General features: G+C 43.6%; 1 protein-coding gene across 1 annotated transcript in view; it reads right to left on the minus strand.

Moving 5' to 3' along the window:
- LOC143907459 (neurotrimin) overlaps window positions 1-14,836 on the minus strand; it is a 186,083-nt gene that overhangs the window by 52,441 nt on the left and 118,806 nt on the right. Inside the window, exon 3 of the mRNA XM_077424278.1 lies at window positions 3,336-3,543. Within this exon, the coding sequence (XP_077280404.1) occupies window positions 3,336-3,543 (208 nt within the window). The remainder of the gene's footprint in view (window positions 1-3,335; window positions 3,544-14,836) is intronic.

Consider the following 14,836-nt stretch of genomic DNA (forward strand, 5'->3'; position numbering starts at 1 on the left):
GGGAAGTCTATTTGGCGTTTTACAACTTATTTAAAGTGTACGAATCATGATATAATCTATATAAGCATACAAAATTACACAACTGCAGATATTATTTTCTAAATTATGTGTTTATATTTGTAACATAGGTATTTTAAATTCTCAAATAATATGAAATAATATAAAACGTACTTTCAAAATGAGAGATGGAACCTGTTTAGTATTCATCTAAATTAAAGTTTCTAATTATACATGGAGAACCTCTTCTGCCGAAAATCAGTTTCCTCCTGTGTGCTCATGATATACTGCCAGCCACTCTCTTTCCTACACGCGAGAAGATTTCTCAAGTGTATTTGAGGTTTCCTCTTAAAGCTGACCTAAATGCGATTAATGAATATGCAGTCCTATAAATTCTGACATCAGAATTGCAGTAACAATTACAGCGAGATATACAAGTACATGAGGATGAGGGATGGTCCAGCAGCGATTTCTTTATCTACATGTTCTTAATTTAATTAAATTGTGAAGCATTGGATTAATTCAGCTGACAAAATTAAACATGCGCCGTTACTAAGCAATAGCATCTTTCTATAACGGCCATTCCAAGATTAGAAAAATACCGCGAACGAATTCGTTACATTTTCCGGAGACCATTCGTTCTGCATGTCCCCGGAACACGGCGTTATTTACCAGATATATAACCGGAGGCGATTCGCTCCGCGTAAGGGAGCGAGTTCCCGAAGGAGAATCGGTTCAACCCCCGATCTCTAGCCCTCGCCAACCTCGCGCCTCCGGCGGCCTACTTGCTTGCGGGGGGAGATTTCTTAAGCGACGAGAGACCGCGACGACGTAGTGCTCTCGCGAGTTGCTGCGCGCGGGCGCCGTTAAAATAGAAAGCGCGACGGCGGTGCATTTGCCAGGGACTACCTACTACCTACTCCGGCCGGACGAGCGCCAAGAGGGTGAGGGGATGCAGAATAATCTCACAAGAGAGAGACGAAGTTTTCCGGTAAGTAGCCGGCCGGCTATACGCGCTCCCTCCTCCCTGACCGTCGTCGTCGGTTTGAACCTGGGAAAAGGGGGTCAGGTCAGGTCGGCGCGCGCGCGAGAAGGTTGGTGCGCCGCGCCGCGCCGCGCCATCACTGCCGCTGCAGCCGCCTGCCGCTGAGAAGCTGGGAGAGCGGACCCTGGAGCGCGGGATTAGATTGCTACAGATGGGATGCGAGAGAGTCTGGCCGTATCTCGAGAATGCCAATTTGATTTCGGTACGAAACGGCGGAAGACCGTAAAGTATACAACAAACGCTACGGGTGCAACGAACCCTACGTCGCGACCGAGATCAGCGCGGGCAGGTCCGGCCTCCTCCGGAGTGATTCCTGCAAGAAAGAATCGCGAAAACGTTTGTATTATGTATCCCGTTCGCTTCGGTACGCGGGCAGGTACAACGTTATAATACACGTGATATTTGAATAACGATATCTCCGTATTTGTTTCCCGCTGAATTGTTGCCGCTTCGGTGGCTTAACTGAATCGAGCTCTGCTTCCTATATCGCTATTGCATCAGCTTATTTAATTATCGTATCGACGAGCGGATGCGTACAGACTCGGCAAATGAATAACGAGAAGCCATTACGGAAAGTATAACTCGTGGGAATATCTTAGAGAAAAAGAGAGAGAGAGAGAGAGGGAAGCTTTCTTTCGCTGACTTTGAGGCATGCGAAAAAGATTCGAGAAATAACGAGTTTTGAATCGCCCGCATCGCCGATAAGAGAGGATCTCGAGAAAAGAGCACGGATACTTCTTATATTTCACTTCAATAACTACGATGTGCTTTACTATATAATATTGTATGATGTAATACGAGTTTCTGTCTTTCTGTTATTAAATAAAACGGTAGAATTTTTCGCTTTCTCACAGTATGTCGAACGCACGATAACAAATCCCTTTCCTTCTTTAATAAAAAAAATTAAATATTCACGTATCTATTTACTTTAATTACATATATTTTACGTATCTCAATAAAATAAAATTTATTTCTAAAAAAAACAAACAGTAAACACAAGACTTTGTTGCATTGTATTCAAATAAGTCAAAAATAGTCACAATATTCACGAGGAATTATGCCTCAATCAATTTGATATTTCGCACGTAAAAACTATACATTGCTATATATCACTTAATATTATAACAGCGGCAGCTATGCTATTTAATGTGCATAATCGAGCTCCAACTCGGCTGTATCCTGCATGATCGTTGCACCCGCACCATCGCAATCGCATATCTCCGACGCATCATCCTATTTCCGTACAATTACGAGTAACATTATCTATGGAAATTGCCACTTACCCGCGCTACTATGTGCGCAAGGATTAAACCCGGCGTATTCAAACCTTAACTAGTGAACGGTCGTTCTGGCAATGGCAGATTTCATCATTAATCCGGAGGAGGAACGGAAAAGGGGGACATGGCAAAACATGGCTTGAGAAACTTCTTTAAATTGGGACGAGGAAGGGAAAGGTGAATAACGGCGGCATTGGTTAGACGGCAAAGTGAGGGAGCGAGAGAAGATTATGATACCGCAAACGCAAACGAGAGTGGAAGAAAAGGAGAAGAGGAACGATGAGTCGTCGTCCGGTGATACCCGAAACGAAGTCTGAACGACGGGGAAACCGATGAAAGCGGTCTCCTATTAGCATTCTGTACAATCTACTTGCGAGTGCATTCGAGCAGCGACGTACGTACGACTAAGCCCCGCAGTTCGGGGAGTATTCGCGGCAGTCTTTGAACTGCGGCAAGAGAAGGCCACTTCGTAAGTTGTACCAACCAACGGGCCCGCAGACTAACTCGGCATCGGCCCCAGAAGTTCGCATTGGTTTGGAGTTGGATTTCTGCGATTCTAGCGTGCTTACCTTTTCAACAAACTCACGGCACGCGTTATTCCCGCGCGCGCGCGGAAATTCCGCATGTAATATCACGCCGCCGATTCAATGGCGTGTCGCATTAATTCATTCCCTGATATCCAGCTTCTTGCGGCGCTAATTGAATATCCAGCGGTCGAGTGTATACGAGCAGGCTACGATAATCGGTATCGAGAGGAAATAGAGAGGCGACATTATTTCAAGTCTATTAAAATAATGCTCGTTCTAATTTCCGCCAATATCGTTAGAGGGCGATATAATAAATGAATGACATATATAATAATATGAACGGAAGAAATGATAAATCGAGAGTAACACATAACAACTATCGATGTCCTATGGGAATCTTTCGGTGAGGCGATATTGACGAAAATAATCGAAATATATAAATGCGGCAAATTCATTGACGGAAAAAAAGACGCAGTTTTTTTTACTTACCGACCACTTCGAGATAACCGATCTGACTTTTCATGGGATCCGTGTTTATCTGACACATGTACCAGCCTCGATCGGACTCCCGCACTTCCCGTATGTGAAGGAACCATGTCCGGTGGTCGCTGTGGGAAACCGCGATTCTGTGATTCTTCGTGATCACGTGGCTCGCTATCGTCAAAATAGTTTGCGTATCGACACGCAGCCATGCCACCTAAAAAACAAACAACATAAATGTTATCATTATGTATGCTATATGTTAATAGCGGACTATGCAGATAGGTTGGTTCAATATTAAAACCCGCATTAATATCCGAATCATTAATCAATAATAAGTTTAATCGTTATTGGCCGATTATACATATTGTATTAATACATGAGAGATTGAAATAATTAGTATATTACACTACAAGGGCCGAAAGTTGAATTTTCGGCCCTGCGCGTCATGATGCCCCGAGGCGAAGCATGTTTTTGATGCCTGCCCCCGACATTTGCGGCACGGGCGAAGCGAGTGCTGCTGGTCGGGGGGGGGGGGGGGCAGGCATCAAAAACAATAATTACCTATGTTAACATTGTCTCTTGAATTTAATGTGCTTTTCAAAATTGACCAAACACTCCATAAAGTTGACGGCTTTAATTTTTTAGATAGGTCCTTAAAATACACAACCAAATTATTTTCTTCACAGTTTGACAGTGAAGTTTTGTGTTCTATCTGCCATTTTTTATACGTGTCGTAAACAAGATTGTATCGATCAACAGACTTCTTTGGCAACGTATCTGTATTTATTATCAATCGCGCTTCTGCATCGAAATTTCGTATAACTTCTTCCTCGTCTACGGATTCATCAGATGACATATTGACAGAACAATATTGATGACTATTTTTAAGGTTAAAGGGCGTTAAGGTTTAAAGTTATAGAGAGCGCGCGTGTACTTTTCACAGGGAGTAAATGTTAAACTTTCGTCCCTGCTATTAGGGACGAAAGTACGTACTTTCGACCGAGGTATGAAGAAATAGTATATTACACTACAAGGGCCGAAAGTTGAATTTTCGGCCCTGCGCGTCATGATGCCCCGAGGCGAAGCCGAGGGCATCATGACGAGCAGGACCGAGATTTCAACTTTTGGCCCGCGTAGTGTATACAATTTTTTTTCATAGCCGGTCGAAAGTACGTTATTAATTTTACTTTTTTTAACTTTAAATGTTAATAAGCATGTTTTTGATGTCTGCCTCCGACATTTGCGGCACGAGCGAAGCGAGTGCTGCTGGTCGGGGGGGCAGGCATCAAATACATTCCAAGAGTCAAGTCTTGTCATATTTTATAAAATACACAACCTTAAAATACACAACCAAATTATTTTCTTCACAGTTTGACAGTGAAGTTTTGTGTTCTATCTGCCACTTTTTATACGTGTCGTAAACAAGATTGTATCGATCAACAGACATTTTTCATATACATTTTTTTCGCTAGTACAAAATTATCTTACTATTGCTGCAAATAGATTTCTTTTTGTTTAATTTATTATCTACTCTATATCTATTTTGTATTTATATATATAATTTATTGTATTCAATAATGTCCACAATATAAAACGGTTAATTTCAACTAATCCTAAAGTCTATTTTTTTTATTCTTCGATTTTTAATGCACACCGCAGAAACCAATTAACGGCAATGCAATTAAGAGTTAATATCTTATCTGAATATTAAAATTATTTGCCACGTGAATTTGTCGCAAAATCGTTAGCTACGTTATTATAAAATATTTTTTTAAATTTGTACAGAATGTATAGCAATTAAATTAGAGTGCGCATTTTAACGCAATAACGAAACGCAGTTATGAATCACACGTTAACAATAAGTACTCGAGATGTGCATTTTCGTGTCTTAAGGAAAAGAGCTGTCCCTTTTTTTCCCCGCGGAACGTTCCGCGGCGCGCGGTCGAGTCCGACATCCTTTAATTCATAAGTCTCCAGCCGACTTTTGTATTCCAGTTCAACGGACCGACGGCGATTCTTTTCCCGCCGTCTACCTTTCCACCAGCATTCGCCTTCGGATTATTCCCCCACGGTTTCCGGTCCGCGTCCATATCAATTATAATTTTTCACAGCGGCGGCCGTACCCGTGGGTTAGAGAAATAAAACGCCGTGAGATCATCCGGCGGAGGGGGAGGGGAGGGGGCGGCCATTCCGTTATTATATTATTCCAACAGTTTAATGCTCTTTTATTCGCGAGTTATTCGCGCCGCGTCTCGTATAACGAAGTTTCGCAGATAACTGCCCCTGGTTTATTGCATATATATACCGTTCGCGCCTAGATCGTCGATCAAGTAATTTATAGTAATTTAGCGAGGCGGACGTGTGCGTATTGAACCGAACGGTGAACAAAATAAACCTCGATAAATTATGGCGTTACGGAGATTATATATAAGTCACAAAGTTATCGCGAAACTACAGCAAGAGAACAACCTTTGAAAACGCAATGGCAGTTCAGTAATGAATCTGCGGCGCAGTTCGATATACGGACAGTGTAATCATCAACCGATTAAGCGCTTCCTTTATTGCCGTCGCTTTTGCGAAGCGCTCCGAGTATGCTCAACGTGTTGCACACACAATCGGCGAATTAATTAAGAAAAAGGTATGTGTAACATGTTGTTGTGCATCGCTATACGCGGCCCTTTTACATTACGCGCCGCCGTATCCACGGCGGAGAATCGAGGCAGACGTTATTGACATTAAATAAATCGACGAAGCATTCTTAACATTTTTCCGCCACGCCGCTGTTTGCGCTCCGCGCTGCACGCTGCACGCTCCTCCCGAGCGTAACATTCGATTACGCGATCGGCGCGCTTTCTTTGTTGGGCGATTCGAGCTCGCGGCACGCGGCGGGGGAGAGAAGGAGAGAGAAAAAAGAGGAGGGTCGCTTCCGGCGTTCTTTAAAGTAATCATTTCCCTCGGCCCGGTCGATGCAAAATGCGCGCACACGAGTCCGCCCCCCGGGGGCACCAAACATCACATGCATGTCATCCCAGAAATTATAACGTAAACGGGTATAACGTCCGCGGGAATAAATGTTTGCGCAGTGAAATAGCAATTCCATTATCCTGCGCCTTTGAAGATAGAGAATGCAACGGGAGTTGCACGAATGTTACTCTAACGCTGCGAGAATACGGCAAAAATACCGGCTGTCCGGCCGCGAACGTAACGTGCAACAGCGTACGCAAAAGGCGCGCACAAGAAGTTACACAAACGCGCAAATCGGCAAAATGCAACCACCTTCCCCTATCCACGTCGCGTAAATAGCTCTCGCCCTTTTCATGGAGTCAGATTTTTCTTAACGGTCCGATTTGCCGGGATGCGCGTGATGAAATTCGGATGGGTGGGGTTCGCTGACTGGCTGGCTGGCTCACTAGCGGATTTGCTCATTGATGCCCTGGCTCCGTACGATCGCAATTTTAACGATCTGCCCTTTCTCTGATGCTGCAAACGTGAATAAATGTCGTGCCAGAGATACTTCGCGCTGCCATAGCAGCGCTCAGATATCAACCTTTTATAGACCACTATAGAGTGTAATATTTTATTTATCACTCCACGTGGCTGATACACGGCCGATGTTAGGATGTCATCTAGAAGGCGAGCGATACTTTATCACTCGGAAAGTAAAAAGAAAGAGGGAAAAATAGCTTTCATCTGTGATAAAAATTATATGTTGCATATTCCCTTCAATGTGAAAGTTTTTGAAAAAGCGTTAAAAATTTACTTGCTAGCAAAACGCTTTCTTCTCTCTTCGCTAACAGTAAGCGAGACAGAGAAGAAACAAAAGCAAAACGTGCAGTGTGAGATCCATAGATCATTAATTACGTATCCATTATATTCGTGCATTATAGTCGGTTACCTGTTCGAGTATTATTAGGAAAAAATGGTGAACAAGAGAGCTAAAAAAGTTCTCTCGCTCGATGAGCTTAAATAAGCTTTAATAATTTAGTTCTTCGTTAAATTTTTTTCAAATTATTAATAATTTTTCTTATTTAGGAAAAGGTTAATTATGTCGAAATAAATAAGTGATGAAACGTGCTTATAAAAATGGAAAAAAAATGGGGAAATAATAACGGCTGATACATCTCGTTAATCTGGAAGATATACTCTAGGACGAAAGGACCACGGGAGCTTCATTAGCGAACTGTCTCTCAGAACCGTCCTCGTCGACCTTTACTCCCACATTCGACCGCGTCGATTACTCGGTTAATTATCTCAGATGACGCTGCTTCAAAGTCACCGGTATGACGGAAAGTACAGAGGGGAGATAGAGATAGAGGGAGAGAGAGAAGATTCGGAACACGTGCGTCTAGTACGGGTCCGACTCTCGGATGCAGATATCAAGCCGGGCGCCTGTAAATCTGCCAGAGACCGGTGTGAAACGCTGGATGGGTTGGATTAGGGCGAGGAGGCAGAGGTCGAGGACTGGTCGACCACCTAGTCGGAAGCACCGCCATGAACTATTGCATTTGATATCCACACCGATGAATGGAAACGTTGAGCGCCCTGTCCAGCGTGGCGCCGCCATCTCTGACCACGATGAACGCGAATGCAGGTATAATGCCCCCGTCGTGCTTCCGCCGACTATGATAACCAAGTATTTACGGCCCGCGAGACCATCGCCGCGAGTTTCTGTAATTTACGGAGACTCCGAGAACCCGGCCCGCGTCGGCGACTAATATGTGTCACCCTCCGCGCGCTTTCCTCGGCGCGGAGTTTCACGATTTTTCTGGGTAGAACTGCGGCGAAGCAGGTGGCACCCTACTGCGCTCGCTGGCCTCTTTATTATATGTATACAAAAAATTTAATTTTAATCCTATAGCTTGCTACACTCCAGCCCAATAGATCGCTAAACGTTTTTTGTTCCTTGATTATCATAAACATCTTATTCAGAGTCTGTATTACCAATTTCTACAGTACAAGCTTAAAAATACTAATTAGAATAAAGATGACAATGCAACAAAAGTCGAGCGATCTCACGGAGTGTGGCAGATTAAGGACTCGAAAACAAATGTGGCTAGCTAGGGTCAACAGTAGCTCAGTGCAATTTGCCTTCTTAAATAACAAGCACTCCTGTAACTATATGTCTTTTGACGCCAGTCTTATGAAATGTTACTTGCAAATGACACTCTTGCTCTTAACACGCATGGAATGTACCGTCCATCTCGCCTCTATAACAGCACTAATTACGTCGGCACGGTGCTTCCCGCACAACCACAATCCCGGAGAAACCCTCTTGATGTTCGTGCACAGGCCGTGCACACTGACGCATCCCGGCATAAACTTGTTTCGCGCGACGGCTTTCCCGACTTTCCCGACATCCGCGACGTTTCCCAGGAAACATTTGGTTCAATTTCTACTTCTCAATTTCCGCCTCCCTCCGAGTTGCTTCCTCCCAGAATCGTGGCCCGTTCGCTCGCCGTGTTCCTCGAACGGTTGGTGGACCCCCGAAGTTTTTGACAGGTCCGCTCTCCATCAGATGGGGGGACCTAATAAGCAGAGATTTCGACGAACTTCGTTCGCACGAGCGAGAGATCGCAATGTTATGGTCATCGGTAATCGCCGGGGATCAGACTCGTCGCGAGAGAGAGCCGAGATTAGACTAGGACTCGTAAGATTAATTTTCAGGGGTATACGTGCCGGCGAATGCGCCAACAATTACGTCGACAGCGACGACAGTTCAGAAAAGCGCGTGTACGAGTTTTACGTCTTTACACGAGAAGTCCATCTTGGATCGTATTTTTTCACACTTGCGACATTCGGGCCCTGTCTGGCATCAGAAAACCCCCGTGGTTTTCGCGCGCCTTAAAGTGCCAGCCGTCATCTTTGATTAGTCATAGCTTTGCGATTTCATAAATCCTCGAACGGGACACGAATTCGCGAGCGAATTTTTCCCCTTTGTGTTGCATCTTTCAAATTTCTATGAATAGTGCTCTGGAATTATCGGAGGATTAAGTACACGCGTGTGGATATCCGACAAATATTACTCCAGTTACCCGTAAACATTACCATTGAATCTGCACTGCTGTCACAGAGTGACCTTTTTTTCCGTAAATTTGTTTTCAGTTAGTTTTTTTGCACTAGCGCGACGGGAAAAAACTTTAAAATTTCTGGGCACACGCACGCAGTGCCATATTTTAATGTAAAGCAGATATTAAAGAAACAACTTTCCAGAATTTTTTTCATCTCGCGATAAAATGTGAGCTTAATGGAAAATTTTCAGATCGCGCCAGGACAAAGAACTTTCAAGTTACGGGAATCTTTTAGCAACGATCGTAAATTTGCGTCTTCACGCGAACGTCGTGAAAAACCGTACATACATACATACGCGCACGAACTCGCAATATTAAGTTCAAACGAAATAAAGCCGCAGCAATTTCGAAATTCAGGCTTCTTGCTTTTGCAAGGAATATTAACTAAGCCCGCGTGCAAACAGCCGCCGCCGCCGCGGTGATCCGCGGGCTCGATATAATTTCGCGTCGGAATTAAATTTCAATACGCCACTTTCCTATCCGCCGTTATAAGAACGTTTCTTTTTTTTCTTCTTTTTTTTTTCATCGGATCTTACCGCGAACGCGGATAATCGGCTCGAACGACGAAAATGCATTCTACGACGATGCACTTTGGGAGATCTCGGGATTTCATCACCGTTAGCAGACGTTCCACCTCGTTCCCGAGGCTGCATTGAAATAAAGTTAGCGAAACGTTAACCACCGTCGAGCCACCGTGGCCTCCCTTTCTGGACGTTGAAGTATTTCCCCCACCCCCGTAAACCCTCTGGCTTTTAACCGGAGTAAAGTCTCCTCCAGATAGGACTCTTCTGTACGACGCGATACGAAGTTAAGTTGATCTCGACAGTGAGATCAACTTCGTTAGAATCGGATAACCGCACCGAATTGCCACACGTCATATATGTACAGGGTGTATCATAAGTCACCTCTGGAGAATGAATCGACTTACTTTAACTTTGTCAATTCATTCTCGATGAGTCGTGACTTATGATACTCCCTGTATATTTATTTAAATGATACAAGTAAATCCATGTGTGTTATTTGTACACGCATAAACGTCTAAAACTGACACATCTGACTGAAGTTCGTTTTACATGTTTTGTTGCGTGTTAAATTAACGTTAATCGTATTAAATTAAAAGTTAATACGTTCAACCGTGTTAAATAACGTGATTTAAAACGGCAAGAAAATGTATAAGAATATAGCTTCAGTTAAAATAAACCGTTGAATTTGCAGTGTACAATTACCGAAATACACCGCCTCGTCCTATTCTCAGAGTATAGTCGCATAAATTCACGTTACATCACTTAAAAAATGCACGCATTTAAGTCCTTCGTGAGAACTCGGAAAATACCGAATGATACTTATAATACATATAAAAACCAGTAATTCTGAGCGGTTGGAAGAACGAGCCAACGGCCGACGAAACGTGTCTGCTTGGCGCAATTGGCGCAAGGGGTTAACGCACGCGAGATACGGTAACCCGGCATAATGATGGGGATATTAAAGTAATTAAGGTCTCTAAAGTAGTCGACGAGTGTTGTAGCATTAGGTATACACGGTCTCTCTCTCTCTCTCTCTCTCTCTCTCTCTCTCTCTCGAGAGAGAGAGAGAGAGAGAGAGAGAGAGAGGCTCTCCTCGAAATGTCAGGACAAAATGTCATACGTGATTCCGTATATATGCTCGTCTACACGCTCCTTTACAGGCGGTTCGATATTAGCTCCCGTTATCAAAACTCGCGTCTCTTCGTTCCACCTATGCGCAAAGGGATAAAGTTCAAACTTAATTGCGCCTCTAATGCGCGATCTAAATGCATGCGTGACGCGAGCAACGAGAGACTGCCCTTTTTTTTCTTGCGCTGTATAAAGCTTGTGGCATATTTTTAACTTAGGTCGAAAGCTTCTCTCTTTTTCTCCGGTAGAAAAAAGATATCTTTGCGAACTTTAATTAATATTGCCGTTACGGTACACCTTTGCATTTTTCTCTTGGAGTGCAATTTTAACTTGACGGCGCAATTTAATGGATGTAAATGTCACGAGAGCGTAATCATTATTCGTAATTATTTAAATGGGAGGGGGCGTAAGCGCGTGAATTAATATTTTCCTACTAGATAAAATGTCGCGTCGAATCAACTTTTGGGCCAACCTTTAACTCCCATCCAGTTAACACGCGAAAGGTCGAGAGGATTAAACCTAATCGTCCCGCTAATGCACGATCCAAATGGATATTTGATATTTGTCCCGCGGGTATCCGAAAGAAGACCGCAACAATGCGGGAACGGCAAACAACATTGGATTCCCTGTGTTCCAAATCTCTGTAGTAATTACGCAGCAAATTGTGCCGCCTGTAGCAACGTATACCATTAGCCGCGGCAGAGATTAGACACGTTTGCATTTTTGTCAAAAGAGCTTAATTAATCGAAATATGAGCAAAGGCAGAGAGATATTTCAAGCGAAAAGTATCTTCGGCAAAAAAAAACGTACGTGATAATGATTTAGACGCGTTTATCTGTTAACGCGCGATAAACGTTGCACAATTTTTAGTATCCCGCGATTTGCATTAAACCATATTCATCCGATGATATTCAAATTTAGTTAAGTCTACTGGCTGATTAATCCAATACAAGCGCGATGGCGAATATTACCGGGTGACTGTGCTCTCGACTCCGATATTTATTTCTGACGTGAATGAAATAAAACGCGAAGAATTGGGATTAAATGAGATTATAAGTGTATGACTGGGCGATCAACGAAACGTCGATTCTTTAATTGCCTGACGTTAATATCGGCTATTGATATCCGGAGATCACGGACGCGATTCTTCAATTAACGAATTATCTAGATTTACGTCGCGGTTGCGTGGATCGCAAAAGCACGGCCATTGAAGCTCGATCGTTTCGGTAATCTGGCGTTCCAAATGCATATCGATCTCACGAGCGCTGCGACAGAAGATTTACATTTTCTTTGCTCGTCCACCCTCTTCGCCCCCCTCCTACCGATTAAATTACATTACAATGCTCCGGGTCTGTCAAACGGCGGAATAATCCCGCAAATGTTCCTTTATCATTGTCATGAAATTTACCATCGTGAAATATTTCGTGAACGCGAATCCTTATGAATCTTCGGGGGACGGGCTAAACTCCGGCGACATCATTCCTTTGTGCCCTTTTACATTCATTATACAACATGCCGTAGACTAAAAGCAAGACTAACTGCCACGTTAATTCTCTATCTAAATGCACATTTATACTTCATGAATATCGGTCTAATATCGACTGCGAGCGGCAGTCGTGAAATCTGTCGAATCTTCGCAAGTGAAATGTGTACCGCGCTGGCCCGTCTTCGGTCGTCAAATTTTTATAATAGATAGACTATTCAAATTCGCGCACTTGGGCATTTACTTTAATGTCGATAAAACAAGGGACTAAAACCCCGCGCTCTCTTTTTTACTATAAAATTCACTAGACTACGACGTCGATAATATTATTGCGCCGAGACAGAGTGAAAAATTGTTCCCCTCCATTAATCGCGTTTGCTTTCTAATTAGCAAGATCGATTATACGTTTACAAGGTTGCCAAGAGTTACGGGCTTGTGCCCTGTCACGCTTGAGAACAACCGAGGGGTCCGAAGGGGTTCGTCTCGTAAAACTTTTAACTTCATCAGCTATCCATTTAAGCAACATAGTTAGTATATTTTACAAATTGATGCAATTTTCCATGCATCAAACGTTGGATTTCTTTACCGTTGCGCAACTAGCCTCAGTGTTACGAAAAACAGTGTAAAATGGATGTCAACGAAATATACAACAACTGGATATAAATAATGGATAAATGATTAAATACTTAAGAGAGGGAGATTACATGCGTGCGCGGTATTAACGGCAATCATCTTTTCACAGCGAAAGCGAGGGGATAAGTGCCTCCATTTACCACTGTTTTTCACCAATTCCCGATTGCAATTGGACAGCTGCGGAAACAAATAGAATCCGGGGGAGCTCAGCCAAGTACACCGGTACATTCGGGCAGTTACAGAGTTAATAGTTTGTGGATTTAATCCGGCGAATCCAGTCACCATTATATAATGGCACTGTAGATCGTTCCAGAGAAATGGTTGAATCGAGTGAGAGAGTCCCGGATTAGCGGATGCATCAGTGCTTACAGAGGACCATGATTAATCCAGCCCTATGGCCCGAAAGCCGATGAGTCGATGGCGCGGCCTGCAGGCAGACGAAGCGGAACGCGGAGACGGCGGCGGTGCGGTGTTTGCGAATTCAGATTGATCTGCGACTGCCAGATGCAACTCCTCTCGACGACGTGTAAATTCGCTTCTCCCGTCGTCGGGGATATAAATCGTCGGTGAAATGAGTCGGCGGGAAATACGGTGGAGAAGTACAACGATCGCGATCCTAAGTGCCAATTAGACGACGCCCTCGCCCGCCCCCCGCCCCCCCGCCCCACCGCCCGGTCTTATTGGAAGAAGATCGGATCAGTGTCGGCGACATTGATCGCTGAATATTGCTGAATATTATACGTATCCGCGTTGAACGTTATCATAATGAAGAACCATTACCCCTTCATTAAGGAGTAAAACGACGAATGAGCAATGAGCTTATCGTATATCTTATATTCAGGCACATCTCGATTTCATTTCGAGTATTATTTCAAGTTCTAGTTCGCGTAAGATACCGCGCGCCGTTAAATTCGCCGATAATTAACATACCGTTATTATTAATGAACCAAGTTACATTGTCTCACACTTAGCTGTGCCAGAGGCGGCGCAATTAGTTTGTTATCAATAAAATCATCTAGTTATTTTAATTATTGAAAGTGACTTGTGTCGCGACGCGGAGCTGTCTCGCCATGTTTACGTTTACGAAGACAGTCGTGCGCGCCTCAGCTCATATAATTAGAACTGAATCACAGATAACGATCGAAAGGAACGACGCGACGCGACGGTAGGAACCAAAAGGTAATCGGCTATTCGACTTTAAGCCCAGTCGGGCATTAATTAACGAGTCGCAGTTATTCGAGTCGAGGAGCCGAATGCGCGGACCGAAACTTTACAATTAAAATCTAAAGCGGAGCCCTGAGCTCTCGGTCGAAACTATAATCTTGAGAGGACTATGTTCAATCACTCGGTCAACCTATTATTATATCCCGGGGCCATAACTTAGTCCTGCTTTCATGAACACCTATTATAGCGTTGCTATACTGAATGTTCCAATTCCGTCGCGCAACCTGTCAATTGCATGATTGACCGAGAAGATGTAATTGTTTCAAAAGCAAGACTAATAATGCAGCTTCTATACTAATTAAACTTCCAAATATTTAGCGAAACAGGTCTCGAGGGATTAAATAGATCATATAAATTATAGGTCATCTTTCGATGAAAACGGAGTTCATTCCTTTATTACGAGAACCGCAACGGGCGCTTAATGCATTCGGCTACAATTACTATTCG

Source organism: Temnothorax americanus, unplaced genomic scaffold (assembly GCF_048541705.1).
Source record: "Temnothorax americanus isolate GAGA-0224 unplaced genomic scaffold, ASM4854170v1 Scaffold81, whole genome shotgun sequence".
Taxonomy (NCBI): Eukaryota; Metazoa; Arthropoda; class Insecta; order Hymenoptera; family Formicidae; genus Temnothorax; species Temnothorax americanus.